The following is a 26,792-nucleotide window of genomic DNA, read 5'->3' as shown; positions in this document are numbered from 1 at the left end:
GCCAGGCATTTTCCATGCATAGTAGTAGGGTTACACAAAGCTCACAGCCCACGAACTAGGCATCATCTTTTCCAAGAAGTTCAACAGGAGCTTCTAGTCATCCTAATAGGCGCGTAATTTCTCGTAAGCCCTTGTGTCCAACACAATCTCTTTTTCTTCTTGACGAGATTCTAGCATCAGTTTTAAAGTCCTCTTGATTTCTTGATTTTTTCTTTTCTTTTTTACCAGTTCATTCCCCCCTGACGTCATCATTCCTTGACCAATGTCCTCAACCGTCACACAATGGGACGTCATAGGCAGGCTCAAGGCCTCAGCCACAGAGGCCCAGTCTCCGGCCATGATTATATTGAATCAACCTATAGTGCACACTCAGCTCTTGGAAACCCTATTTAGTTCATGTAAGTAAACGTGTCTCTTGGTAGGCCACTAAGCAGGCTACTAGAAAGCTACTCAACTTACAATTTATCTCCACGCAGGCCAGCCTCGGGTAGCAGTCGACGGTGGTGCTACGAGACTATTGGAAGTCATAAATAAGACTAGAATAAACGAGCAGCCATCACCATATGTAAGGCCACTCTAAAGTCCCGCACTATTAAAAGAAATAACTCATACAAAAAAACACCAACAGGATAGCCTGGACATGATCGTTGGCGATCTAGACTCCGTCACTCCTGAAGCCCTTGAATATTTTGCACGGACCGCTAAGCCGGCCCAGGTCATTAAGATACCCGAGCAGAACTCGACTGACTTTGGCAAGGCCATCAAGTTGGTTCGTGAGATGGACACCTCAGCACCACAAGACATAATCGCTATCGGGGGCTGTGGCGGGCGAGTTGACCAAGGAGTTTCCCAGCTGCATCACCTATATTTATTCCAAAGCAGTGTCTCGCGGATATTTTTACTCAGCAGCGAAAGCGTGACATTTCTACTGGCACCCGGCAAGCATATCCTCCGTGTTAAAGACGGCACTACAGATATCTTTGGCAAGCATGTCGGTATCTTGCCCATGGACGGCACCGCACACATCACGACAAGCGGTCTTGAGTGGGATGTGACTAATTGGGAAACGTCATTTGCCGGAGCCATGAGTACCAGCAATCATGTACTCCCGGAAACAACACACATCGAGGTCGAAACGGACAACGCTGTACTGTTTACAATTGCCCTCAAGGATGCTTTGGTGACTAGTGACTGCTCGTAAGGGCTAGCCTCGGTCTGGGTGGGAAAAACTGGAGATAGGGCCATGGTTAACTGTGGTGATATAGAAGAAAACAACTCAAGAAGAAAGAAATAGAACAGACCAGCTCAATACTAATCACGGCCCGCCTTGGGAGCCCAAGGACCAATCTCGGCCAGCCTGTCCCACACGCATGGCAAACAAACACGCCTCAACGCCGCGCTGAATGAAATCCAGTGAAGGTTGGCAAAAAAGAAGATAGGAATCAGACAGATAGACCAGAAAATCAGAAGACACGCAGGGCAAGGGCAAGGAAAACAAACAGAAGCAGAGAAACGCAGACATAGCAGTGGAAAATCAGCCCAGTCCCCCTTCCTCCCCATCCCATCCCCTTTAACCCCCCGTTCTCTACCGTTACCGCAGAAAATGCAATACCAACCAGCAAAACAAAAAGAACACAATAACACCAGCCCAGAAGATCCATTTATCTTCTCTTGCCCTACGCTCGACCATACGGATGGTATCACCCGAGATGCCGAGCGTGTTAGCTACCGAGTATAACTTCTTCTGCGTGTTCTTCATCATTTCGCGCTGTGAGTTGAGGTCGCTAAGCACCGCCTGACCACGTGCAATGTAGTCGTCGAGCGCCGAGTTCGTGTTTTGGAAGAACCCCTGCTCGCGCAATGCATGGTTCTCACGTGCTACATCGCCACTGCCAAACGAATATCCGCCCAACGGAGGCGCTGCCCCTGCTCCTGTCCCGCCGATCGATGGGTTGCGTGCATGCATGCCACCACTGCCCGCTGGCCCGATACCGAAGCCGCCTGCGCTCGAGCTCGCCCCAATGCCGGCATAGGGGTTCTCTGGTGTCGCACTAGTTGCATATGGCCGCCGGCCAAGCAAGTCAGCACGATTAGCCTGATGTGCAGCCTCCTCTCGGTGCTTCTTGACAACGTCGACTCGCGCCCGGAAGTCGGCCAATTCATCACGAAACCGCTTGACACGCTCGCTCGCCTCATCTTTTTTCTTAGGCACTAGCTCCTGTCGTGCTAGCGCTTGGTAGTCTTCGATGGCCTTGGTGAAGGTCGCTAGCGACGCTGAGACGTTGCCTACATCGCCTGGAGTAACGACTGCCCCACTACCTAGGGCCTCATTTATCCGGTCAAGATCGGCGCGAATAGCGCGACTTTGGCGCAAGGCCGTATTGTAAAGGACATTCTGCAAAGTAGAGATAGGATAAGGGGTTAGCTCTGTGTATGGCTTCGTATGTTGCGAACAGTAGAATTAGACAAGAGCCACAGGCACATACCATGGTTGAAAGTTGGTGTGCGAGGCTAAGGTTTTTGTAAAGAGCCTTTGCTACTCGAATAGCTCTGAGTGATAAGATGTTCAGATGGCAGTCAAATGCAACCAGCCATTTTCCGTAATATCTGACTTATTACGCAAGAGAGCATGTGACAGGCCTGGGGGCTAAATATTGGGCTACCTGGCATCAAAGCCGGCAGAATAGCTGCTCACCGCCTTCATGTGTATACTAGGGTTCCTGTTTAGGGTCTGGAAGTGGTCTATTTTATTTACATGGGTTGTTAGTGTTGTTAGTATAAGCCTAACTTACACACAACCTTTCAAAATTTGAAGTATCACAGATGACGATGACCAATATGGCAACTAGAGGACGAAATGGAGATAGGAATGCTTACATACTCAACTCGCAGGGGATAAAAGTAGACATTTACCTCTTCCCAGTCTTCCTCAAGTTGGCTTTCCAAAGCGCTTCGCCTTTCCAGTCCGGAGGTCCGCTGCTATCGAGTCTCCCTCCAAACAATATCGCCAGCCAGCATCACCCGCCAGGGTCCGCCTAGGAGTTGTTGCAACTGGAAACAAGATCGAAGCAAAACAGAAGCCCACAAGCAGGTCAGAAAACTAAAAAAAAAAAACGCGCAAAGCAAAAGCCAATAGCGAAAAGCCAAAAAGCAAAGCTCGACTTCTGGCAAAGTTGTCAGCCACAAACCCTAAGCAAGGGTTGCACAAGCGACAGGGCTCCACATTTTGTGGCTCTTGCACTACGCAAAACGCTGATTTGCTGTAGATGTGAGCCGGTTGCCGTGGTAACGCACTTGAGCTTGGGCGTCACAATGGAGTTAAACTGTGTTGTTGTCATGTTGACGGCTGCGAAAAGAGGGAAAAAAGAAGAAAAAGCGAAAAACGCAGGTGACAAAAGCGAGAGACAAAGGGCAACACGACCCTGTGAACTACGAAGGCGGGCGTTTAATTTTCGTCGTGGTACCTTCCAAAAAGTCCGAAGCAATCAATAAAAAGAAAATAAAGTATTTTCACATCTTGTCCTTGTAGCGTAATTACCTGCGTCAGTTTTCCTTCTCTCTTGCTCCGTTCCTTCCCTCTTGTTCTTCTCCGAACTCCAAAGTCTTCTCCTCTCTTCACGAGAATTTTCTATCCTCATTTTTAGCCTCTAGTCAACACCCTATGGAACATCATTAGCAGTCGCTTATTCTACATTCTTTTGTTTGTCTCTTTTCTTGGGATTTTTTTTGAAGCCATTTCTGTCTTTTTTTTTTTTTTTTAGCTCCGTTCGTTTCTTGCGCAGAGGGAACTCCGACTAATCAATCCCTCCTAGCCCAGTATAGCTTCATCTTCTAGAACGCCCGTCTCCCAACCAGGAACATTCGGCTTTTTTTGCCTTCGCTGGCAGCCCCTCGTCTGCTGCGATTGCAATATACGTACCGCGAAACAATAGGACTACAAAGCATCGCCACATTTCCAGCGTGCGATTCGAGCACCTCTGGGAAGAGGAACTTGGAGATGCTTGTTACGGCTCTGTGCTGCGACTGGTGATCTCCTCTCTTCTGTTCTCTCCGCCTTTTAATCTACTGCTGGTCTTCACACCTACCTCGCTCTTTGCATATATTGCCACTTATTCACGCCCTACCCTCCGTCCCCCCCTCTTCCCCTGCCGACCTGCAGTTTTGGCAAGATGGCGCGCTTTTCCTCAGTCACCACGAACACCAGGAGACACGCCCGCCGTTCTTCAGCACCATCGCCATTATCATTTCTAGCTACGACTGTATTCGTTACCGCAGCTGCGGCTGCTACGGCTGATACCTTCCCCTATGAACCCACAACGCTCCTAACATTAGGCGACACTGTATATGCCTTCCAAGGCTCGTCTTTCGCCTCGTACAATGTTTCTACCAGCGACATGGTCACGACATCCCCCAACTGGACCAGCATTACTGACCAACTGCCCTTTGTTGGGGATGCTAAAACCGCCACTTATTCGGCTACTGTAGCTAATGAAACATTGGCTGTTTATGCTGGTGATTGCAAGCGCGGGGATGGCAGCATCTGGGTCTATGACCATCCAAGTCGCCAGTGGAACCGCAAGCCCGTCGTCAACGGTACGGACGACGCTCCTTTTATGCTTGGTGGCGCTGTGGGCTTCGCCAGCACCGTGGACCCTGACGTTGAGATCGAACCCAGCATTTATGCTTTTGGCGGCATGTGTGGCACACCCAGCTCCAGCATCTGGGCTTGGCAATCCGCTTCAGACTTCACCAACCACATGATTCGCCTGTCGGCAGATTCGACATCAGCCACCACAAACTACAACGCCAATGTTCTCACCACCCAAAATACCCCCATTGCTGCCGCTGGCTTCACGTGGACTGCTACAACCCCTGCCATTGCCAGCAAAGCAGAGACGGTTGAACAGCAGGTTGACCATGTCATGATCGGTGGCCATACTGCCTGGGCTTTTGTCAACATGAGCTCTGTAGCACTCTGGCAGCTGCCTGAGGAGATATGGACGTTTGTTCCTGTTGCTAACTATGGCGGCATTTCTAGTCGTTCTGGCCATACTGCAGTCCTGAGTCAAGACGGCTCCTCGTTGGTGCTTATGGGCGGCTGGGTTGGCCAGGTCACCAATCCGGCTAGCCCACAGCTTATTGTTCTCAAGATGACTGACTCGGACAAGAACTGGAAGTGGGAGATCCCCGATAATCAACCCTCGGGAAACGGCATCTTTGGCCATGGCGCCACTGTTTTACCAGGAAATGTGCTGATGGTGTATGGAGGCTATGACATCACCTCTTCAGGCTCCGCCAAGCGCGCTATCTCTGGCAGTTCCATGTTCTACAACATGACCAGTGGCGAGTGGGCAAGCGACTATGTCAACCCCGAAGTTCCAGCAACCGAGTCTCCAACTTCGAGCCTTTCGCCTTCATCAACCTCCGCCACTACAGAGGCTACCTCGACGGCCTCATCCTCAAATTCAAACAAGATGCGCAATATCGGGCTTGGCCTTGGCCTCGGTCTCGGCGTCCCTGCCTTGCTCCTCCTGATTTTGCTCTGCGCCTGTCTGTATCGCCGTCATCGCTCCAAGAAATCGCGCGACGACGTCATCCGTGCCTTAGCCCAAGACGAATCGCACTTTCTCCACCCGGCTGAGGGCACTATGATGGAGAGGGGAGGTGGCACTTCGTGGTTTTCGCGATCTAAGGATCCCTGGACATCTGCTCCTCGCGACTCTGCGTACGAAAGCCTCCGGGACAACCATAACGAGACGGCTGGGAGCCCTATTGAGGGCAGAGCTAGTATGCAAGCGTCTCGCAGCGGTGAGCCAAGTAGCTCTCGTGGTGCGTATGCTGGCCCTGTTCCCAACGAGCCTATTGAGCCCATTACCGAAAACGAGGAAGATGATACTGTTATTATACATCGCGACTTCGACGTTGGACACATGGCTGATGTCCACCAGCCGCCTCCTGCAGAAGACCGTGCTCCCCCTAGCCCACCACATGATCACCCTCGACATCCCATCAATGCTCCTTTACGCCACACAGCCAGTTCCTATGATACCCAAGCCCCAAACTGGATGCGTAACGCAGATGATCTTGACGACGAGCTTCTAGCCCGCATGAACCACGGTAAAAAGGGATCAGCGGAGATCCGCAACGCACTTGCCGCTGTCGAAGGCCGACCTGTGTCCAAGGCTAGCAGCAACAGCAATCCTTCATACAGCACCGCCAAGTCGACGTTTGTCGCCCTCCGAAACGAAGGCCCTCGTCTTCTCATGGGCGAAGATCGCCCTAGAACACCACCCATGGCAACTTTTACATCCCGACAGACGAACTACAGTGAGGTTCCTGAGGATGAATCGCAGTACTACGAAGACGCATCGGGGAGTCCTAGCAAGTACCGTACACGCGACAGCTGGCTAGGCAGCCTTCGCCGTGTGTTTAGCAGTAAAACCGACTCGAGCCTTAGTATGAGTGGGCAGCAGTCGCAATCTTACGCCTCATCTCCCACGCGCGGCGACCGCACTGATGGCTTTATGACCGGGGCGGACTACGACTCTCGCATACTTCAAGGCATGGCAGATAGTACTTCAGAAGGTGGCGGCACTAGCGCCTTACTACGCCGCAAGCAGGGTCGGCAGGCCTGGGAAGACATGCCAGCCCATCTTCGCGGTAGCGAGGACGACTGGGATGTCGAGCGGGCTGTAGAGCAGCGATTAGTGCAAGTCATGTTCACCGTGCCTCAAGAGCGGTCACGCGTCGCCACTGCCGAGTATGAGCGAGAGGCCCATGGCATCGTAGTCGACCCAGATGAGAGCGAGGATGTATCGCTCGTGAGCAACGCCGGTGATATCAGCGTGCGTCTAGACTCCAGTCACGTAGACAACGACGACGCCAGCGACCTCGGCACATCACACAACTACCGCAAAAGTGCACGGCGCTCAGCTAGTCGTGAGGACGTCAAGGAAACCGTAAAGATGAAGGCCGGGCTACGAGGTGGCGCATCATACCCAAGTCTGAGAGCCAAACGAAGCTTGTCACCAATGGAAGCGCGGGGGAAGAGCCCGTATCTCGACGTGAGCGACGTGTCGAGCGTGAGATACTCGACAGAGTTGCACATAGCAGAGATGATTAAACTAGAAAAGCCAAAGAGCCGAGTGCGCGAGATGGTCAACTCGATTGAGAGTCGACATAGTCGCGAGAGCAGTCCGGCAGGCCCCTGAAGGAGATGAGAGACCAAAGATTATTTTCTTTCTTTCTTACCTTCTAGTAGGCGGCGAATGGTGGGGACGAAGACTTTAGGCTTCGGGTAGCTGGGCGTTCTGACGTCATCTCCTTATTTTTTTTCTCCTGTTTCTTTTTTTTTCTTCCTGTATTGTACATAACCAGACGTGGGGGCGGCGGGCAGAGAGGGTGGATGTTATTTCATGGCGGTTTTCTTCCCGGATTGTCATTTACTTGGTCGAACTGGCCAAGAGATAGATTTTGCTATTTTGCCATTTTGCTACTAGTTGTCTAATGCTATTGACTGCGACTGCATATTTAACCTACTTTCTTGATCAAAACCGCATGGGAAGATAGAATACAATGAGCCTATGAATGCAAACTTGTAATTGGTCCGCCTCTACTATTAGATTAGATGATGTTTAGTTGATCTATATATCATCTTATACCCTGTGTCTCCAATTCTTTCAGTCACTATCGCACCAGCCTTCATTTAACGCCGGCTTTCCTGCATTAGTGGCGCGTTCTGCCCAATCACAGCATCCAGCAAGGCCTGGCCTGGAAAGTCTATGATGACAATGCCTCGTCTGGCCTTAGGCTGCTTCTCAAGCCAGGTTCCTGTCCGGTCATTCATGCCCACTACCGTCCCGTCCAGCGGGCCAGCTGCAGCCTCTATGGGCAGCACGCCAATTGAGGCGCTCAAATGCGACAAGTACAGCGCCGTGTTGGTATCCGGCTCCGTTGCAGAGCGCACCAGTGCCCTATGGATTGCTTCCCACTTTATTTCCAGGTGTGGCAGCGACGGGATGATCCACAGGTCCTCAAGGACTATGTGTGTCGACCGCCAGCGTATGCCATACTCCTCCGTTGCCGGGAATTCCTGCAAGATGAGTATCTTACCACGCATCTCACCCAGCGTTGGTAGAGGCGCCTGTGGATTAGGCTTCATATAGAGGTGTTTTTCGAAGCGTGGTGCCAAGTCAGGACTGTCAAGACGCAGCGCATTAAACGCCTCCTCAAACGACTTGGTGCCATTGCCCAGACGCGGACCCTCTTCCTTGATTCGCACGACAATTGCCTCGCTGGGGTGCGCATCTAGAAAGTCAAACACTATCGTCATCACCTCGGCAAACGTGTGGCCCGTCGACTGGTACGAATGGTAGATGCCCAGCTGGTCGCCCTGTAGGCGTGTGCGTGCATCAATGTACCGCACACCAGCCGTCAGCTGTGTTGTCAAGTTGTGGTTCTGGCACTGCAGTTGCTCGTCGGGTATGCTGAAAGTCATCGTGTCGTGTGTGCCTGGCAGCGACAAACTGCTTATATTTGCCGCGTCTGGCAGGCCGCTCATCCACTCCGCCTGCGGCGGTGGCGGCACTGGAGGTACAGTCTCCTCTACGGTGTTAAATGACCAGGCGCTTGTATAGCCACGGTAGCAGTGCTGAGTCGGCGACTCGACACACGGCATCAGCAGACGCATGCCGTGTGTCAGGCTATTAAGAGTGAGCAGCGCCACGCAAACCAGCACCACAGCAGTCCACCGCGAAACAGCTCGGGGGCTAAGGTTAGCCATGAAAACGGGCAGCCAGGCACAACACGAAGCAGTTCTGTGGGACTGCCTATTGGAGAACGGCTCCGCGCCGTTGGCAGACAGGTCTGGCGTCGTCATCGTAGGGCTAGGCTTGAGAAGGGAGAATTGAGGCAAAAAAGAAAAAAAAAAGGAATTATCAGAAGTTGGCGATATAAAAATAGGATGTCTTGGGAATTGCAGAGGTCTCGTCTACATCGCGTATAGGAAGGTGCGGTTTGGGAATAACCAGCAAACGGATACAGGAGTTATGCCTGATGTTTAACTCTATCTTTAACCAGTTTCAGTAGAAGCGCTCAAACAAGCCCAGAACAAAAATCACCACGTCCACAGCCCGTGATTGCCAGCACAAGGCCCCAGCGTAGACATACCTAGGCCCCTGAGATATCCACAGACCCTAACTGGTATTCCAAAAACCCTTGTTTTGTCCTATATAATGTCACTTATAACCAGAAAAAGACAAGCAACCAATGGGAGTGTGGCCGAGTGGTTAAGGCGTTGTGTTTAGGTTATAACCCAATAACCGGAACCGCAATGGGAAACCGCGCGAGTTCGAATCTCGTCGCTCTCATCAACTATCTTTTTGGTGTGTTTTACATGCATCTTGCGTGCGTTTTTTTTTTAACCATAAATATATTCATAGGCCCTCCCCGTTCAGATTTCCCAAGGCTGACCCTATCCCGGCCCTTACTGCTGTTGTGCGGCCGTTGTCTTTGCCTGCTTTGTTGCCAAGGCATGTAGTGCATCAGACCGAGACACGGGGCGTCAAGCCACAAAAAAAAAGGAAAGAAACCACTCTGTACCTCTAGCTTTTTGTTGATGTCGCTTATTATTTAGATATCCAAGTCCAAAGCCACAGGTTTAGTTAGAGCAGCAAAAAAAAGCAAGTAGAGAGGCGGCCAGATCAAAAAGAAAAGCCAGAAAAACGTCGTCATCACCCAAAACCCCAAAGCATTAGTGGAGCTTTGGCTGCGCAAATGCCTTTGCCACTCCCTTTATGTGTCGTGTCCTCAGGGCGCTAGCTGGCCATTGCTTCTTCGTCTAGGCCCTTTGTTCTTTGTATCTAGTAGTCCTGGTGTGAGAAATGATAACATGACTACAAGCTCTGGCCACCTAAAAGAGGGCGGCGCATTTAGGCGTCCTTGTCATCTGTCAAGCGCTTCAAACATGTAGGGCTGGTGTAGTAGATGAGGCTAGGCTCTTTTTTTTGTTTCTGGAGAAGAGAGGAGGATGGAATTTGAGAGACAGCACGGTCCGATTCAGGGCTAAATACTCATATCATGTTATTGGTATGTTATGATAAGAGAGTGTACAAAGAAGCCGGTCGCATCCACGACATGACAATGCATGAAGTTGAGTCAGTCAGTTAGTGTCATACAGAGCGAGGACTAGCCATAGGCGTGCGCATTAGCCGGAATAGCCTTGTATTTAGGGATCTTACTTGCGTCCTGTTTCGTGTTTGTGACGCAACGATATAAAAGATTTTCCCCAGAAAAGACGTACGCAAGGATGAGACCGGAGTGAGGTTGATGAATACAAGGGTTAGGGTTATGGAATAAGATAAGAGCGGTGTTGCTCAACGCTTACGTCACTGAGGTCAAAAGTATCTACACGATAACTGCAAAAATGGTGATATAAGTGCAGCTTAAGTTGCTTCGCTGTGCCTCCGGGCCTGTTGACTCATGCAGGGAGCGAGATTAAGGGGCAGGACATAAGAAGAAGGCAAAGGCCCAGAGAGGAAATGTAAGGGAAAGCAAGAGAAAGATTGCAAAGTCAAGTCTGGAATCTCGATAATACTGCAGCCCCTCCAAGGTGAGACAGTGGGCTACGGGCTACGGGCTATGGGCTCCTCTCCTTCCTCAGGCGACTCGCCTAAGGCCGAAACGTAGGAGGACAAAGCTTGAGAGAAGGGTTGGTCTCTAGCTGGGCTGTTTTGTTGCTGGTGGGGTTAATTTGGCGCCAAGCTGTGCAGAATGAGCTGAACTGGGAGGGGGGGGGGGGGGCAGACCTTCCTCATATTCAACTAGCCAAAGCGGAGGTGTTGCTGTGACACAGCGCAGCCGAGAGGGCGAGAGGGGACATGCAACAGAAAGAGACAGAGGCAGCAATAGGAGAAGGTGGTGGAGCGACAAAGGGAATTTGGCCGTGTTTTGTGCATGTCCTGCTGAGGGGTCATAGAAATAGAAGATAACTAAGTTGATTGCTGCGAATAGAGCATAGAGAGACTAGTGTGTGCTGTGTGTTTATATATTTTTCTGTAGCTAATAAGCCTACATGCGTACAGACTGTAGTTAGCACAAATAAGGTGCGTGCAAGAATTTTAAGACAGTTAGCTATTCATATAATATAAATATCTACTAAGGGGGTGCGGTGCGTGCTAACAGCAATCATAATGGTCGCGATGACGACGTGATATTTGGTGTGTTGGATGGGTGGCTTGTTGCGATATTCAATTTTGCGACTATGACCTACTTACTTACTCTCTTTGCGTTTAAACGTAGTGCATGCGGCTTGACGATCGGCCATGTTGGGCGTCTTGTTCAACAAGGAAGAAGGGTCTTGAGGTTGGTGATACCAGCTGTCTTTTGGTCATCATACAAGTCCCCTGTCCAGCTGAGGGAAAGTAAGAATTAGTGTAGCGAGCAAGAGAGCGAGCGACTAAGTGAGCCGGATTTTGACTGGCGTTGAAACAAGGAAACACTTGAATCGGAGGAAACAAGAAACAACTTGACAAGCTAGGCTTAGACGAAGCTAGCGCGATAATAAGAGGCAAAAGCACATCAGCAAGCCATGGGGGGCCGTTTATCTGAGTGATATATCCGCAGCACAAGACAGAAGAAAAGGGGGTCAGGAAAGGGCTAGTGCAAAGAGAACAAGAAACCGCTTCAGAGGGGATCTAGGCATGGATATAAGTTGTAACGCCGATGTCGAGATACTTTTACTGACCTGCTTTTGAAGGATGAATAGATGATACGTGATTTTCTGCGTCTGCTTCTGCTTCTGCATAGAAAGCCGAGGGGTCAACAGTCTTGTCTCTGGCCCCAGGGACCCAGAGAGAGAGGGGTTAACAAATATTTGGCCCTTTGTTTTTGGTAGACTTGGCAAATTTGATAGAAGGAAGAGAAGGGAGAGGGTGGGATGTTTACACGGAGGGGGCGGGTATAAACGACAGCACAATTTCAACTGTGACTGCGACTGTGTGTGTGTTTATGTTTATGTGCAGTTTTTGCCCTCTTGGAAGCTTAAGAGTCAAGACAAGGAACAAGCATGAGAGAAGCAAAGGGAAAGACAAACTAACACGAGGATTTGGTATATAGTCTGCGAAAGCCAACCGACCCCAGCCAGAGGATGGAAGCAAAGCGAATTAAACGCCGAGACAAAAAAAAGAAATCAGAGGAAGGAAAATAGCGATAAAAATAAGAAAAAATAAACAAGACAGCCAGGAATGGGCGGCGGAACTGGAACCAGATAATAGCAGAGTAATCCTCGTACTGCAAGTCGTCATGTCATGTTCGTATAGCAATTCACACATCCCACCAACATGGATAGGGGAACAGAACAACAAACACATACTTGTGCTGAGCCACCACAGCCGAGAAGATAAGAGGAGCCATAATCACACGAGGCAAAAAGCTGAAGGGATAATTTGCTGTGTTTTTCCTTTTTCTCCTGCTTGAAACTTCAGCCTTATCACACGCACATCCGGACTTCTTGGCGCACAAAAACCCTAACCAATCGCGATACAAGACGCACATAACCCTAATGTACTCTTCGGATCATGTCTCTAGGGAAGCCGGTGATACAACGCCAATGTTCCATACATGCGTATATTGCGTCCCTTTGACAAGGCTGTGTTGTGTGGGTTCTTTGATAGAGGGACTTGATATCCGCTTGGGGCAGTCTATTGGACATTCTAGTGCCACACATGTTGCCCTCTTCTCACCAGATGGCATTCAGCACAACCGTATGTATGCCTTTGTGCGCAATATAAAACCTGTGCACCTTTGTAGGGCGAGGCCAGCGCCAAACAGTAAGCGAGTTGGGTCTAGAGTCGCTGTTGGGAGACAGAGGGAGTTATGCTGTTGTCTTATTTGTTTCTGCTTCCCTCACTGAGAACGAAAGAAGGCGCAAGCTATCGATTAAGAATCAATATTCTGACGTCTAGTGGGCGGCTAAGAAAGAGCGAGGGCCACAAAATTGAGACCATACGAGCAGAGCAAGGCCGGTTGCAATTCCGCTGACTCGTATAAATGATCTGTTTCTGTCCTAGGTTGTTTTATCATCGTTCTTTTGTTGCCCTTTATACAAAGGGATCCGAGATGTTTGAGAGAGAGAAAATTTGTCTTGAGACCTCGGGCGTGTTGCATTGTAGCAGCATAGCGCTGTAGCATAGCATAGCACTAGTACTGTAGAAAGAAGGGCGGCATTTGCTAGGCCTGCCGGACAGGGGCGGTCCAGAGCGCGGTGGGGATTGAAACGGGCTGGCTATAGTGGAAAAGCCCAAGTATAGTGGGCAGGTCCATAGCGGTAGCTGCGCTATAGGTCGTGGAATTATAGAAGGCAGGAAATAACGAGGTGCTATAGTGGGGACTTGCAGAAGATAATAGGTGATTTATAGAGGGTGGCCCCTGTAGACTCGTCATCTCTTCTGCATCGGCGGCTTGGCCTTCACAAGGCAAACAAACTGATGAGAAGATGGATACATATCGCCTCTCTCTCCAGCCTCGTTTTTTTTTTCTTTTTTTTCTCTCTATTTTTCATTTTCACATCTCTCCCTTCCTCTTCGCAGATTTCCAAGACCCGTGTAGACTCATTAGATGCACCGTCTTTTTCTTGCGCCCAGCCTAGCATTCCCTTTCTCTTTCCTTCTTTTGTCGGATGGCTTGTTGGGCGCACCTCCAATTTGCCTCCCAAGTTTCACATGCCAGAACCCTCTAGGGGCTAAAGAGACATTAACAAGGCCTAGGGCAGCGTCAAGATACGTGAATAGCAGACACAACAGAGAAACGACGCTGTTGCTACGCTGCCAAAAAAATGACAGGAGCAGAGAAGCAGGCAGGGGTAGAGAGGGCGGGTCGACGGGGGCTTGAGCTGGCCGGCTGGCTGGCTGGCTGGCTGGCTAGTCTCTACAGCGTGACATAGTGCTTCCTGACTTGGTTACGTTCGAACGTCTAACCATATAATGCAGTAATGGGCAAGAAGAGCATGCATGTTCGTGTTGGTTGCATGTTGCATTGAGAGTGCGGCAAATTCACCAGTCTTCATGTACATGTAGTCCAAGTGCGTACGCTGCGCCGATGTACCACTGTTTCTACTGCTGCTGCTACTGCAACCGCTACTATATGCATACAACATGACATCGACAGACATATACTACTGCACTTATCAACAAAGAAAAAGGGCGGGATGGCCGGATTGTTACGGAGGAACGAGAACCGGCCGCCACCACTGCCCATGAACAAACGATCATTGCCCACCACAAACAACGAAAATACCCCATTTTATCGCCAAGGCACGTTGTTTTGTTTGACGGAAAGAGGGCAAACAGAATGATAAAACCGCTGCTAATTCATTTGCGGCAGGGTCCTGCAATGCCCTGACATGGCCCTGTCGGGGGCTCTCTTTCTCCCCGTTATCTGTTCGGCAACCCTTCACACAATGTAGATACACAAAAGGAAATAGCCCGCAAGACAAGCTGTTAGAGAAGCAGCACAGGTTTTCGTAGCTCTAGCTCTTGGCTTTTTTCCAGCGTCCCCTCCCTTGCCCCTTGCTTTGCTTTTCTTCGCTAGAGGGGGGGGGGGGGGGCTCTGGCGTGACTTTGGCTTTTGACCTCTGGCTTGACTAGCCTGAGCTAAAAACCTGAGCCCGACCTTGCCTATTGCCGCAAGTCGCAAAAGAGCATGTCGATCCCCAAGCGGTAGGAGATAAAATCGCCTGAATTGTTCGATTGTGCGGTGTTGGTTGTGTGTATGTGTATGTAGTATGTATGTATGTATGTGTGTATGTTGTGTGTGTCTGTGTGCATATCTGTAGACAAGGGCGTGGGTGTGGGCGTCGTTTGGGCGTGGGCTTTCGTCAAATCTTTGTCCGGTCCGTTCATCCTTTCTGATAATCCATGCCAGCGGCTCAATATATGTTGCGCCGCTTTCCACTTTGCTGCTTGCTTGCCTTTACAGAATACTGGACTTGGTCGTCATGATGGTCCAAGGTTTCTGACTTTCTTGCTCGGCCTTTTTTCTTCGGGGTTCTCCTCTCTTCTCTTTGTTCTTCCGTGTATTTGTTGGTTCCCTTCTCTTCTTTCCTTAACTATTTTTCTTCTCTTTCTTTTCTTGCCTTCGTTACTGCTGGCTGTGTGTGTGCGCGTGCTTGTGGATGTGTTGTGCTTGATTATTATTTCGTCATTGTTTCTTTTTATCTCTTTTACGGTTCTTTCCTGTTTCGTTTTTGTTGTTGCCTTGTTTGCTGATTCGCGATTTGCTTCTTTGCTTTGCTGCTGGTTTCCATCTCATCTCTCGCCTCTTCCCCTCCGCTGGCGAACAAGGCTGGCCAGCTTCTTTCCTTCTTTCCTTTCGCTTTGCTCTCTGCCTCTGCTGGCTACGGAAAGAACCCACGTCCGCTGCTTGGCACTTGCGCACTTTTTGCTCTCACCTGCGAATAAAGGACGATCGGCGAAACCAATGAGCAACGACGGCCGCTATCTCTGATCGACGACCAACATCGCAATTACCTCGCTTGGCTTCACCAATTTTTTTTGTGCGATCGCCCCCCCTCACTTCTGACTTGGCTTCCCACATTTTCACGATAACTTTGCTGTTGTTCGTGATCATATTCCGACATCTTGTGGCAGTTGCAGTTGATTGCTAGACGCTAACACCAGGTAAGCAAAGGCCATTTTGGCGAGAGACCTCGTCTCCTGCCTTCTTTTTCTCCCTTTTTGGTTATTGCAATTCTTTCCTCTCCTTGAGCCCTCTTGACCTTCCTGTTTCCTTTCATTTCCACCCTTTTGCTATCTTGTCTTTTCTTTTCTTCCTCCTGTTCTGCCCTTCTCTCTATTCCGTTTCTCCCACATCACCAAGCGATGCGAAACCAAGCCAAAGACTGGCTTTACACGACCAAAATCAAATCAACTTCTCCCACCCAAAATAAAATAAAATCCTAGTCACTAGTGCAGACGAAGCCACCCCCCCCCCCCCAAATCGCCCCCCGAAAGACCTCCCCTTATGGTCGTTACCGATCTCTCTCGCAATTTCCGACGAACCTTCGATTGGCGACTTGCAAGAGCACCAGGGCAGGCCCGTTGCCACAATTGTCTATCTTTGCCGATAACAACCTTCAAATGTCTCCCTCTTCTGCTTCTCTTCTCTCTTCTCTCTTTTCGCTTCCTGTTCTGGAGTATAGACATACATACATGCACACATACATTGAGCAGCCCCCCTGTTCTGCCTGCTCGCCCTAGTCCTCTTTTGACATCATTTCGTTTTGCTTCTCTTTTGCTCTCCTTCGCTTTGCCTATTTCCGTCACCACCGACGACGACGCCGACGACACAAAAATCCAATATACGCTAGCTCGCCAAGCCGTCAATGAATACCAATAAGTCCAGCAAGCAAACTGGCCAAAGTTCGAAAAAGAGCCGAATAGGACCCAATCCTCTGCACGCTACCAAGGCCTAAAAGTGTTCAGCCCATACTAGCTACGCTCATTGTCTTGCTATTTGCTTGTAGTTTGACATCAACTTGTCGTTTCAGCCACTAAGAACCCATGTTGTTTTCCCATGCCCAATCCTGATGTGAAGAAGCCACGCAAATAATCTTGCTAGGGGCACATCTGCATCTTTTGAAAAACCATCACAATCCCAGGGCGAAGAGCCTTTTTTCATGGACCTCTTTTTCTTCAGATGGCTTTGGTATAGCTTGAAACAAAGTCTGTCTTCTTTTATTTATTTCTTTGCCAGGAACACTTTGTCCACTACGCCCAGAAACAAGCCTCCATTTATGGCTAGACTCAACTGGAGTAAAAGAAAAGACAAAGTCACACTTATTACCCTGCCCCTACCTACGAACGGCTTGATAGAGCCTCTGTTGTCTCTGTTTTCTCTGCTCTCTTTCTTGCCTCCCGGTCCTCTCACCAAGCCTGGCTGTAATCGTTTCCAAGTCTATCAGCGCTGGGACCGCCTGCTTCCTTCCTGTCTATTTGCTTGGCTGTGCCATCGTTTTCGCAATTCCGTTCCCTGTCTTCTCGAAACAACACGCATCGCCCGACGGTGGCTGCTGGACGCTATTCCTGACTGAAGAAATATAGCGAGCTGCTTTGTTCTCTTCTACACCTTCATTTCTGCACTCTGTCTGGCTTGCATCCCTTTCTGATTCGGGCTGGCCCTCCATTGCACACAACTTCGATCGACTTGGGTATTTGTCCGCATTGTTTCAACCTCTCTGATATCGTGCAAGAAGTCTCCAAACTGCGAATTACAGGGCTCTTTTTTCTCCACGAGTTGCAACACAATTGTAACCACCACCATAGAGACTCGGTCCCAACATATCTTGGTCTAGTTCTTGTGCCACCTTGCCAGCCAACCAAAGTGCCTGGAAATATATACCCAAGTACACACTTGATCTCGATTCGATCGACTGCTCTTCCACCGCTTGTTGCTTGCTATTCACTCTTTATTTTTTTTCAGTTGTCATTGGTCGTTGTTCCTTGCATCTCTTTGGATCGCTCTTTCGGTCACTTGCCCTCTTTTTGGCCTTTTGCTTCTCCCATTCGGGCTGTCGGAGAAATCAAGAAAAGAGGGAACAGAAGCTTCAACCACCTGCACTACACTACTCATCGTCCTTTTTGCCCCCCCTCACTGTCCGATCAACCTCATAGTTGCATCAGACATCGCCATCTTGTGTGCTCAAGCCATATGGCTACTTTTTGCTGCCACTGCCGCCGCCGTTGCTGGGAACCCTGGTTGATCGCTTTCACTTTCACTACCACTCCTACTTTTGTTTCTGGCCGTTCTCCTTGACTTCTCTTTTGTGCTTCGTTGTTTCATCCTTTCTTTTCTTGGCTTGCCATCAACTAACTATTCATTTGCATTTAGACTTCAGAGTCCTTCTGGAAAACTAGTACATACAAAAAAAAAGTCTTTGTTCTCTTTTTTTTTTCTTTCTCTTCTTCACGAGAGGTGTTGACTCTACAGCCAACCAACTCCCTCGTCTATTTTTACCCTTACTCGTTCTAATAGGCCGTATTTCTGGTCATCTTGTCTTCCTTCCTATAAGAAACATCCCCATTTCTCCTGATTCTTTCTAGCCCTTCAAAATGCTATCTTCATTTAGGGGGGCAAGCATCTTTCTTGCTCTTGCATCATGCTTATTCCATCAAACCGTTGTGGCCGAGACCATCAATGGCAACACCGCAGCAGACATGTGTTCTTCATTGAATACAGCTAGCTCGGGAAATGGCAGTAAGTAACACGTCTATATTTTGCAATGTGCCTATTTTTTTACTGACCGGCTCCATTGTAGACTATAGCATGTACCAAACACAAGGTCTATGTACCAACTGGTGCAGGGAAGAGGACTCCTCAAATGCATATGCCATTGTACAGTACCAATACTGCTGGTGCTCCACCGTAGCGCCAGGGTCCGATAGCATCGTCGACAATTCAGATTGCAATACCCAGTGCCCTGGATATACCGAGTGGTGCGGTAGTAAATCTGACCATCTATATGGGTACATGGAGATTGGTCCTCTACCAGTCTCCACGATGGACGCGTCAACATCATCAACGTCAACATCGTCATCAACTTCCTCCACAACCTCCTCCACATCCACTAGTTCTTCAACATCAGAACCAACTACAACTACTACTGTAAGTACTCGCCTCCGCCCAATGCTCTATTATTTCTGTGTTTTCCCATGTTTCAATGCTTCTTTTTCACTCAATGATATTCGCACTGCATCACGGCTGGGCTTGTCAACCTCCGGTGCTGCTTATTTTGCGCCGCTTTGTCTGCTTTACTTGCTTCATGCCGTTTTATTTGACCTTGTCTGTTTGTTTGCGTTGCTTTGCCCGAGTCTTCACTAGAGACTTCGCTGCTAAAGATCAGAACAGAAAGCTAAACAAAACTTCGCAATCATTGTCGATGGGCAGGAATCTACTACATCTTCTTCCATATCTTCATCTGTGGTCGGTGACACCCCTCTGCCCACATCAGCCTCATTGCCAGAAACACCTACCTTAACACTTGTATGGATATGTCCCCTGGCGCAGCAGAGATATCGTTGCGAAATTTAGAAAAGAAACATAGATTACGAAAGTACGAAGCCTTTGAAGAATTTTTAACTTTACTAACTGCTTTGGATAAACAGACTTCTTCGAGGACACAATCAACCTCCGTCCAGACCACCACCGACTCTGCTGGGGTGATTATGACTGTCACCACGATAGCCACTGCTGCCCCTGAGAGCACTGGCAAAGGTGGAGGGGGTAGCAACACAGGCATGATTGTGGGTGTTACTGTTGGCATTTCCGCAGCGCTGGTAATGGCAATTGCAGGGCTATTTTGGTATAAATGGCGCCGACGAAATGAGGCCATGGAGTCGGAGTCTAAGATTGGGTTTCGTGATAGCAGTGGTAAAGGCATCGAGAGCGGCTTCGCTAGCCCCGGCCGACGCGATAGCCGGATGATGCCCATGGATCCCCGAATGGAAGACCCTTATAGTGCGGCATTTAGACGAGAGAGTCAGGACAGTATTGGAACGCTAAGGGATGAGCAGGACTACTCCCGGCGAGTGCACCAGCCGCAACCGCGAGTGTTGCGAGCCGTGAACCCGGATCCGGAGAATGAATGAGATACCAACTGGGGGAGAATGATGAAAAATACATGACACATACATTAATCGCTTATACTTGGTCTCTACGTACTTGTTTATGATTTTTAGCTGGTATAGTATGCTTAGGGGTGCCACTGGTTATTATTGTTGTTATTGTATTATTTTATGTCTACCTACTGTTATTTCGCAGCAATACGACGGCGTCTTCTAGACAGGAGTTGCTGGCCGATGACATCTTCCAGTAACTCCTATGTGGTCCGCAGTTGCAGGTATGCTTAGATTTCGAGCGACTCCTGTGACTTTTTAGGGTCCGGTGCTTAGGCCAAGGGGGCTCTCCGTCCAGCTTAGCCGTAGGGCGTGCCTGCGGAGTTCCTAGGGTTGGTCACTTGGTATTTCTGGTATGTGACGACTACATGTAAACTAGTCTAAAAGGCCGCCGGCTTTCGGCACGGGGGTAGGCCCCGGCGAGGCAGCTCCGGCCCCGTTCCGTTCTCTATGTAGGGCAAAGTAGTTGTGATATTTGCAGCGAAAACAGGCCGCGTGGCCCAATGGCAAGGCGTTTGACTACGAATCAAAAGATTGTGGGTTCGAATCCCATCGTGGTCATCTTTTTTCACGAGCGCCATCGTGCGTAGCATCTAGCGGTGATGTTGCGAATCGGTGCTGGCACTGGCTTGATTTTAAGTTTTCTCATCTTTTTTTTTTTCCTTTGTATGGACTATTTACTTTGGCGGCGGTACCTGACCAGGGGTCAGCTAAGCACTAGTATTTGCCCTGCTCATGTTTAGCGAAGTACTTGGAACATCATACTTCTTCTGCTGTCCCCTGTGACGTCTCTAGTGCTAATATAGTTCCAGCCTTGGTTAGCGTATCCTGCCTGTGCTGTCTTTGAAACTGTCTGATTCATCATCTAGGGTCTCTCACAGTTAGCGTTATACTACAACAACGGGACGCATTCTTTCAATAAGAATGTAATGTAAATATGCGACTTTATGAATTCTTGGTTTGGGCCGTGTTTGTTGCACAGGGCGGTTTGTCGTTGGAACCAGTCAAGTATGTATGTGTTTTTTAACGTCTACCTACAGGTTTTCCACAGCAATACGACGGCATGTTCTGGACGGAAAACGAGTAAGAGGACGTCGTCCTCCGACACCTCCTCCGGGAAGTCAGCAGTTGCAGGTGTGCGTCTTCCGTAACCAGTCAAGCATTTACTGCCAAAGGCGGTGAGAACCAATATTCAAACAGGAAAAAGTCAAAGGTCTAGAAGACATTCCTCAATAGAAATTGCCCAAAAAAAAGCAGAACGTCTCGAGAATGACGCTGTAGTCTCCGATACGGGGAATCGAACCCCGGCCTTCTCGGTGAGAGCGAGATATCCTAGCCCCTAGACCATATCGGATGTTGTATGTGTTTCACGGAGGAATACCGGTATTATGAGATGCTATATTGCATCTTGTTTCCTTTTTTTTTTTCTTTTTCGTTTCTGACGACTACAGGTGGTAGACAAGTAACAAGCTTGCTTAGGAGCATACGTGCTTCTATCGCCTCAAATCTGTGGTCAGCCCTGCAGAGGGCAATTCTGTCCGGTAACCAATCCGGCGTCGTTTGATCTTAGTGATTCCAGTAGACGTAAAGTATATTCAAACCAAATGAATCTTTTTTCAAGAGACTTAAACCAAAATGACAGGTAGATGTTGAATAAGACAAACAGTCAGCCAAGAGAGCGCAGAGCTTGGGGCTATGAGCAACCCAAGACGCGCCGCACCGGGACTTGAGCGTGAGTGGCACTGCTTGTGAGTGTCCCTCGGGGTTGGGGAGCCGGATTTGCATTGTTTTCTTTTCTTCTCTTTTGAAATCTACTACGATAGAGTGCGGAAATTGGTAAGACGTTCGCCTTGGAGCTCTCTAGTGCACAACTGTGCAACGTTAATTCTGTCTGTAGCTAATCTGGCGTTGTTTAATCTGGATGATTCCTGTAGACCACAAGTACATCTAGGTTAAAGTTCAAGGCCAAGTTTCGTGAGGCCGACATATCGTTTGACTTTAGATGTAATGTATGTATTCAAGCTTAATGGTGTGGTTATATTTTTAAGGTACGTGGCTGTATACTTACGTCGACGTCCACGACCGTCGTTAGATTTAGTTAATTCAGGCACAAGTTAAATATATTTATGTTTAACTTGGCACAGCTGTAGGCTATTGAGTGGAAACTCGCTTCAATTGTATATGCTAGTCAAATTTTGCCGGCACTGGCTGTTACTAGCCGCATAAAGGTTATACTTGATACAAGGGAGTATGCCGCGTGTAACGTTTGTACGTTCAATGACAGGGCGTGGAGGGCTGTCTGTGAGCAGAACATCAACAGGCAAATGCGGCTAACTTCGATAAAGCTATGCATGTATGTGTGCCGGATGCTATGTGTATTTTTACACAGGAGAAAGTGTATGTATGTATGTATGTATGTATTTTTTAACGTCTACCTACTGGTTTTCCACGGCAATACGACGGCATGTCCTGGACGGATGAGGGGTAGGAAAATGTCGTCCTCCGACACCCCCTCTGGGCAGTCAGAAATTGCAGGTGCGCGTCTTCTTCGAACTGCTCCTATGACTTTCTAGGGTCCGGCCATGCGGCCAGGAGTTTTCTCCGGTAGACGTTGCCCAAGGGCTTCCCTGCTGGTTGTGTGGTTGTGTTTCCAGGATTGGTTACCTGGTATTTTGGCTTGCGGCTTCGAAGTACTTCTATGACTTTTTAGAGTCCGGCCTTGCGGCCAGGAGTCTTCCCCGCAAGACGTTGCCCAAGGGCTTTCCCATTTATGTAAATAAAAAAAACAGAGAACAACCGTTGGTGGTTTGCAAGTTTTGAAGCTTGTGATCCATCGCGGGTCGTGTTTGTTGAAGATGCAACCTCCGGGAGTCGAACCCGGACCTTTCGCTTGGAAGGCGAAAATCATAACCGCTAGACTAAGGTTGCTTGTATTTACTTGTTTATTGGGTGCGTGTATGTGTGTATTTATGCTCTTCCTAATCTACTTCTGACCGGATTTTCGAGCCCGGACTGACCCCCGCTTCTCCCTTGTGGGACCCGCTTTTAGCTCCATCTTTATATGGGTCGGGGTGCTTTGTCCTCCGCCGGGGTCCGATCACCAGTTGGCATCGTAGGGCCCTTTTGGAAGACTGCATCCTTGCAGCAAGAAGTGAAAAGAAAAACAAAGGCGACAAGCATAAAGCAGAAGAAAAGCAGAAGAAGCAGCAAAAAATACATGATCGCAGGGGTAGAGAAAACGAGAGTGTGCGAGCGTGCAGAAGGGAAGACAATAAACGAAAAGGTGAGCCAGGGTGTAGACGTCTACCATTCAGTATCCGTGTGCCTGGGTGGAGCATTGGAGTGCTCGCAGCCACTTACCATCCTCTTACCTTACCAATTTAACTGGATGTGAGGGGTCATTCCTTGTTTGTCTGTCCCCCAGTGCTTCGGCGGGCCGTGGGTGGCGCGCGTGAGGTGGCCAGAACGACAGTTTACTTGTTCATGAGGAGAAAGTGAGATATCTAGCGTTAGTAAATGAAATTGATAAAAAGAAGGGGTTGAGTCTCGGAGGCAGTTGGCGTTCTCGAGGCAGCTAAGCGAGCGACAGCTCGCGAAGGAGCTGGAGAAATCTGGCTGTGTCTAGACAACAGGGGAGTTGTGGACCGACTCCGCAATGCAGCCACCAGAAGCGGCACATCACAGGAAGCGGTAGACGAGACAAGACGAACCCTAAAAGCCTGGGCAGACAAGACACCCGGAAGGCTCGCCCGAGTGCGATGGGTCCCAGGACACATGGGCATTAGAGACAATGAGCTAGCCGATACCCAGGCCAAGTTAGGATGCCAGGGACTGGTAACAGAACACCGCTTCAGCCTCGCAGGAGCACGGAGATGGAGAAGAGACCGGTTATGTCTCGACTACGAAGGGTGGTGGAAAGAACGGAGAGGATACCGTCCGCTTGGAACCGGCGTCCCCACTGAAACCCCCCTTCCGCAACTTCCGCTACAGTGGGTTTACTAGAATAGAGCTGGGCCATATCCTCGCGGCTAGAACTGGCGACGGAGACTTCGACAAATACCACGAGCGATGGGGACACAACTGCCCACTTGGATGCAGAGCCTGCAACCAAGAAAAGGAACGAGGACACTGGTGGACCTGCAAGGCACCGCCTAGACCATGGAGCCAAAGGCTCGCGGACAAGCTCCTTAAAAACACGAAAGCGACATGTTACGTCGCCAAAATGCTTCGCCGCAACCTGAGGCTCATCCAGGAGACACAACAACCCGAGCCCGAGCTGAACTGTCTGGACACCCCCCTCAAGAAACGCAGAGAGGCAGGTCACTGCCACCGCAGACTACAGGGGAGCGATCACAACAAGGGCAGCCTAGGATGACACAACCAACTCCGAGACAGCAAGGGCAACAATGAAGAAGGGGACGAAGAGAGAAGAGATGATAGGAGGAAACGTTTGCAGGACAGGAAGGAGATGTCGAGGAGGGCTCCATGCGGAGGGAGCTCTACTACCGGCCACCAGCATAACGGGAAAAATATTAAACGATGCGGCAACAGCCATGCATATGGACTTTTTAGGGTCTTCTCCGCTCGACATGCGAAATAACAGTAGGTAAAATAATACAATAACAATAATAATAAAGAAGGGGTTGAGTAGGCAAAAAAAAAGAAGTTACCGCTATGCTGGAAACTTGTACTTCGCCTGATGGTGACCACGATGGGATTCGAACCCACAATCTTTTGATTCGTAGTCAAACGCCTTGCCATTGGGCCACGCGGCCTGTCCGAATTACCAAGATGACGGCTACTTTGTCCTACATAGAGAACGGCACGGGCCCGGAGCGGCCTCGCCGGGGCCTACCCCCGTGCCGAAAGCCGGCGGCCTTTTAGACTAGTTTACATGCGGTCGTCGCAGACCAGATACTAGGTAACCAACTCTGAGAGCCCCGCAGACACGCCCTACGGCTACGCTGGACGAAGAGCCCCTCTGGCCCAAGCGCCGGACCCTAAAGAGGCACAGGAGTCGCTCGAAATCTAAGCATACTTGCAACTACTGCCGACCATCTAGGAGTTACTGGAAGATGACATCGGCCAGCAACTCCTGTCTGGAACACGCCGTCGTATTTCTGCAAAATAACAGTAGGTAGACATAAAATAATACAATAACAATAACAACGACACAGCACCTTCGGCCCCATATATTAGGCCACTAAGTGGTCCTGTAACCCTAGGCTAGAGCCTACTACGGCTATATTCTTTTGATACTTTGGTATTTTTCTAGCGTCTACCTACTAGTATCTCACGACAATGGGCATACATATCATGGTTCAAGGTACCTAGATATTGCTTAGAGGTTCGGCCTTTCGGGAAGGGACGATTATTGGGGTGTTTGGTTCTACGGTCGGCCCTGTCTATAGAAGACATCACTTCTTTTCTTTTTAGCCCGAGTAGCTTGTCTACCGCCGTCCTAGTCGATCTAGTTTGCCCTACTACTAAATATAAAGTTTTGTATCCCTTACTTTTTTTTCACAAGTCTTTCTGCTGCACTTTCCGTATTTGAAAAAAAGCCTTGGACTAGAGAAGGGCGCTCTCTTATCCGCCCATTAGCTTTTGAATCCTCATGATTTGTAGAGGTGTTGGGTTGTCGTTTGTTCAAGCCGAGATTGTTTCTATCTGACTAGCCTTGTGCTACTACTGTTCCCTCAGGGGCCCTGCTTTACTCGAGTTGCCATCACAAATCACTACGATCAAGGACGCCCTCTAAGTTCATCACTGGGTAAGTGTCAAAGTTCTCGTGTCGAACATCTCAGCTAAACTGAGGCCAGAGGCATGGAAGCGTGCAGCCGCATTGCACAAAGCAACTTCAAGCCCGATGACGATGGATTTCCTCCGAGAAACTCATGCAACGTCCGATATGGTCTAGGGGCTAGGATATCTCGCTCTCACCGAGAAGGCCGGGGTTCGATTCCCCGTATCGGAGACAATCGTCGTCCTTTTTGTGTGGTGTTATAGCATCTTCTTTGTTCAACTCTCCCTCTTACAACCCTCGGGGGGGTACCTTTGAGGTCTGGCGCCTCCCCTTCTTCCGGGCTGCTAGAGGACGACGCCTATGACACTGATAAGCGTCTTTCATTCTTTTCTTTTTCTTTGACTCTGTCATGGATTCAGACAATGAGCTGTGGAGCCTTGAGGCCGCTCTTGCCCAACTTTGAGGAACAATCTCGTCGTCGACTCGCCCCCTTTTTCACGACAACTTTCGCGATCGCCAACTCCTCATCGCCACAACACCACTCCAACTCAAGGAGTTCACCTTCACGCTCAGGACTGAGTATTTGAGAGTTCACACAGTCCACACCTTTTTCTTATGTTTTGTTTTTTTCTCGCGCTCCTCTGTCCTCGGACAGACTGGTGACTGTGGCAGGTCACTAGAAAGGGGGCTGCCTTTGGTCACATCCACACCGCATGAGGCAGCGGCCACCAGGGCGGTGGAAGGATAGACCATGAGCCCTCGGATGCTCACACAGTATGGTTGACTTTCTCGTCGCTTGACGGGATTCCCAGACTGCACTGGAATCTGCTGTCTTGCCTCCATGATCTTCATGGCTTCAGGACACATAGCAGATTTTTCAGAGGATCGAATGGTTGTGGGGAAGTTGGGAGTCGTTTCCACTTCTGGGTTTAGGGTTTGTCTGGGGTTTTTGTCGGTGGGGAAAGGGGGATGTGAAAAATGGGAAAACCGAAGGTGTTGCAGCAGCCACGCATGGAAGGACAAAACCACTGTACTCCGCCGGGGCCTACCCCCCGTGCCGACAGCCGGGGGCCTTTTAGACTAGTTTTTACACGGGGCCTCCACCAACCAAAAATATCAGGTAACCAATCCTAGATCCCGACAGGTACGCCCTCGGGCCGCGCTATACAGAGACCCTCCTGGCTATATTGCTGGACCCTAAAAAGTCATAGGAGAAGGTTGAAGTCTATGCGTTCCTGTCACTGCGGACCGCCCGGGAGGTGCTCCCGGCCGGAAGGCCGTCGTATTACGGTGAAATAACTGTAGGTAGACGTTAAATAGAACATACATACATACATACATACATCTTCTTTGTTGGCATGAAGTTTTATTTTTGGTTGGGA

The 26,792-nt window shown here is 49.5% G+C and overlaps 5 protein-coding genes across 5 annotated transcripts; 3 read left to right on the top strand and 2 right to left on the bottom strand.

Annotated features, from left to right (window-relative positions):
* Positions 1-640: 640 nt before the first annotated feature.
* On the top strand, positions 641-1,201 carry HOO65_010931 (thiamine pyrophosphokinase; the record flags this gene model as incomplete). Its single annotated transcript, XM_070999835.1, has 1 exon — positions 641-1,201. The coding sequence occupies one exon, from the start codon at positions 641-643 to the stop codon at positions 1,199-1,201; it is 561 nt and encodes a 186-aa protein (XP_070862753.1).
* A 390-nt stretch (positions 1,202-1,591) lies between these two features.
* HOO65_010930 (Protein transport protein bos1) lies at positions 1,592-2,489 on the bottom strand (the record flags this gene model as incomplete). Its single annotated transcript, XM_071006074.1, has 2 exons — positions 1,592-2,395; positions 2,487-2,489. 2 exons carry the CDS (start codon positions 2,487-2,489, stop codon positions 1,592-1,594), a joined length of 807 nt encoding a protein of 268 aa, XP_070862752.1.
* A 1,680-nt stretch (positions 2,490-4,169) lies between these two features.
* Positions 4,170-7,211, top strand: HOO65_010929 (uncharacterized protein; the record flags this gene model as incomplete). Its single annotated transcript, XM_070999834.1, has 1 exon — positions 4,170-7,211. One exon carries the CDS (start codon positions 4,170-4,172, stop codon positions 7,209-7,211), a length of 3,042 nt encoding a protein of 1,013 aa, XP_070862751.1.
* Positions 7,212-7,705: 494 nt separating this feature from the next.
* HOO65_010928 (1-phosphatidylinositol phosphodiesterase) lies at positions 7,706-8,878 on the bottom strand (the record flags this gene model as incomplete). The annotated part of the gene is made up of 1 exon (XM_070999833.1): positions 7,706-8,878. One exon carries the CDS (start codon positions 8,876-8,878, stop codon positions 7,706-7,708), a length of 1,173 nt encoding a protein of 390 aa, XP_070862750.1.
* Positions 8,879-18,104: 9,226 nt separating this feature from the next.
* On the top strand, positions 18,105-19,640 carry HOO65_010927 (putative ER membrane protein Wsc4; the record flags this gene model as incomplete). Its single annotated transcript, XM_071005771.1, has 3 exons — positions 18,105-18,249; positions 18,311-18,657; positions 19,158-19,640. 3 exons carry the CDS (start codon positions 18,105-18,107, stop codon positions 19,638-19,640), a joined length of 975 nt encoding a protein of 324 aa, XP_070862749.1.
* Positions 19,641-26,792: the final 7,152 nt, after the last annotated feature.

This window comes from Ceratocystis lukuohia (genome assembly GCF_044167205.1).
Source record: "Ceratocystis lukuohia strain C4212 chromosome Unknown Supercontig1_pilon, whole genome shotgun sequence".
NCBI lineage: Eukaryota > Fungi > Ascomycota > Sordariomycetes > Microascales > Ceratocystidaceae > Ceratocystis > Ceratocystis lukuohia.
The sequence above is the reverse complement of the archived record's forward strand: the minus strand, read 5'-3'. Positions and strand labels throughout refer to the sequence as shown.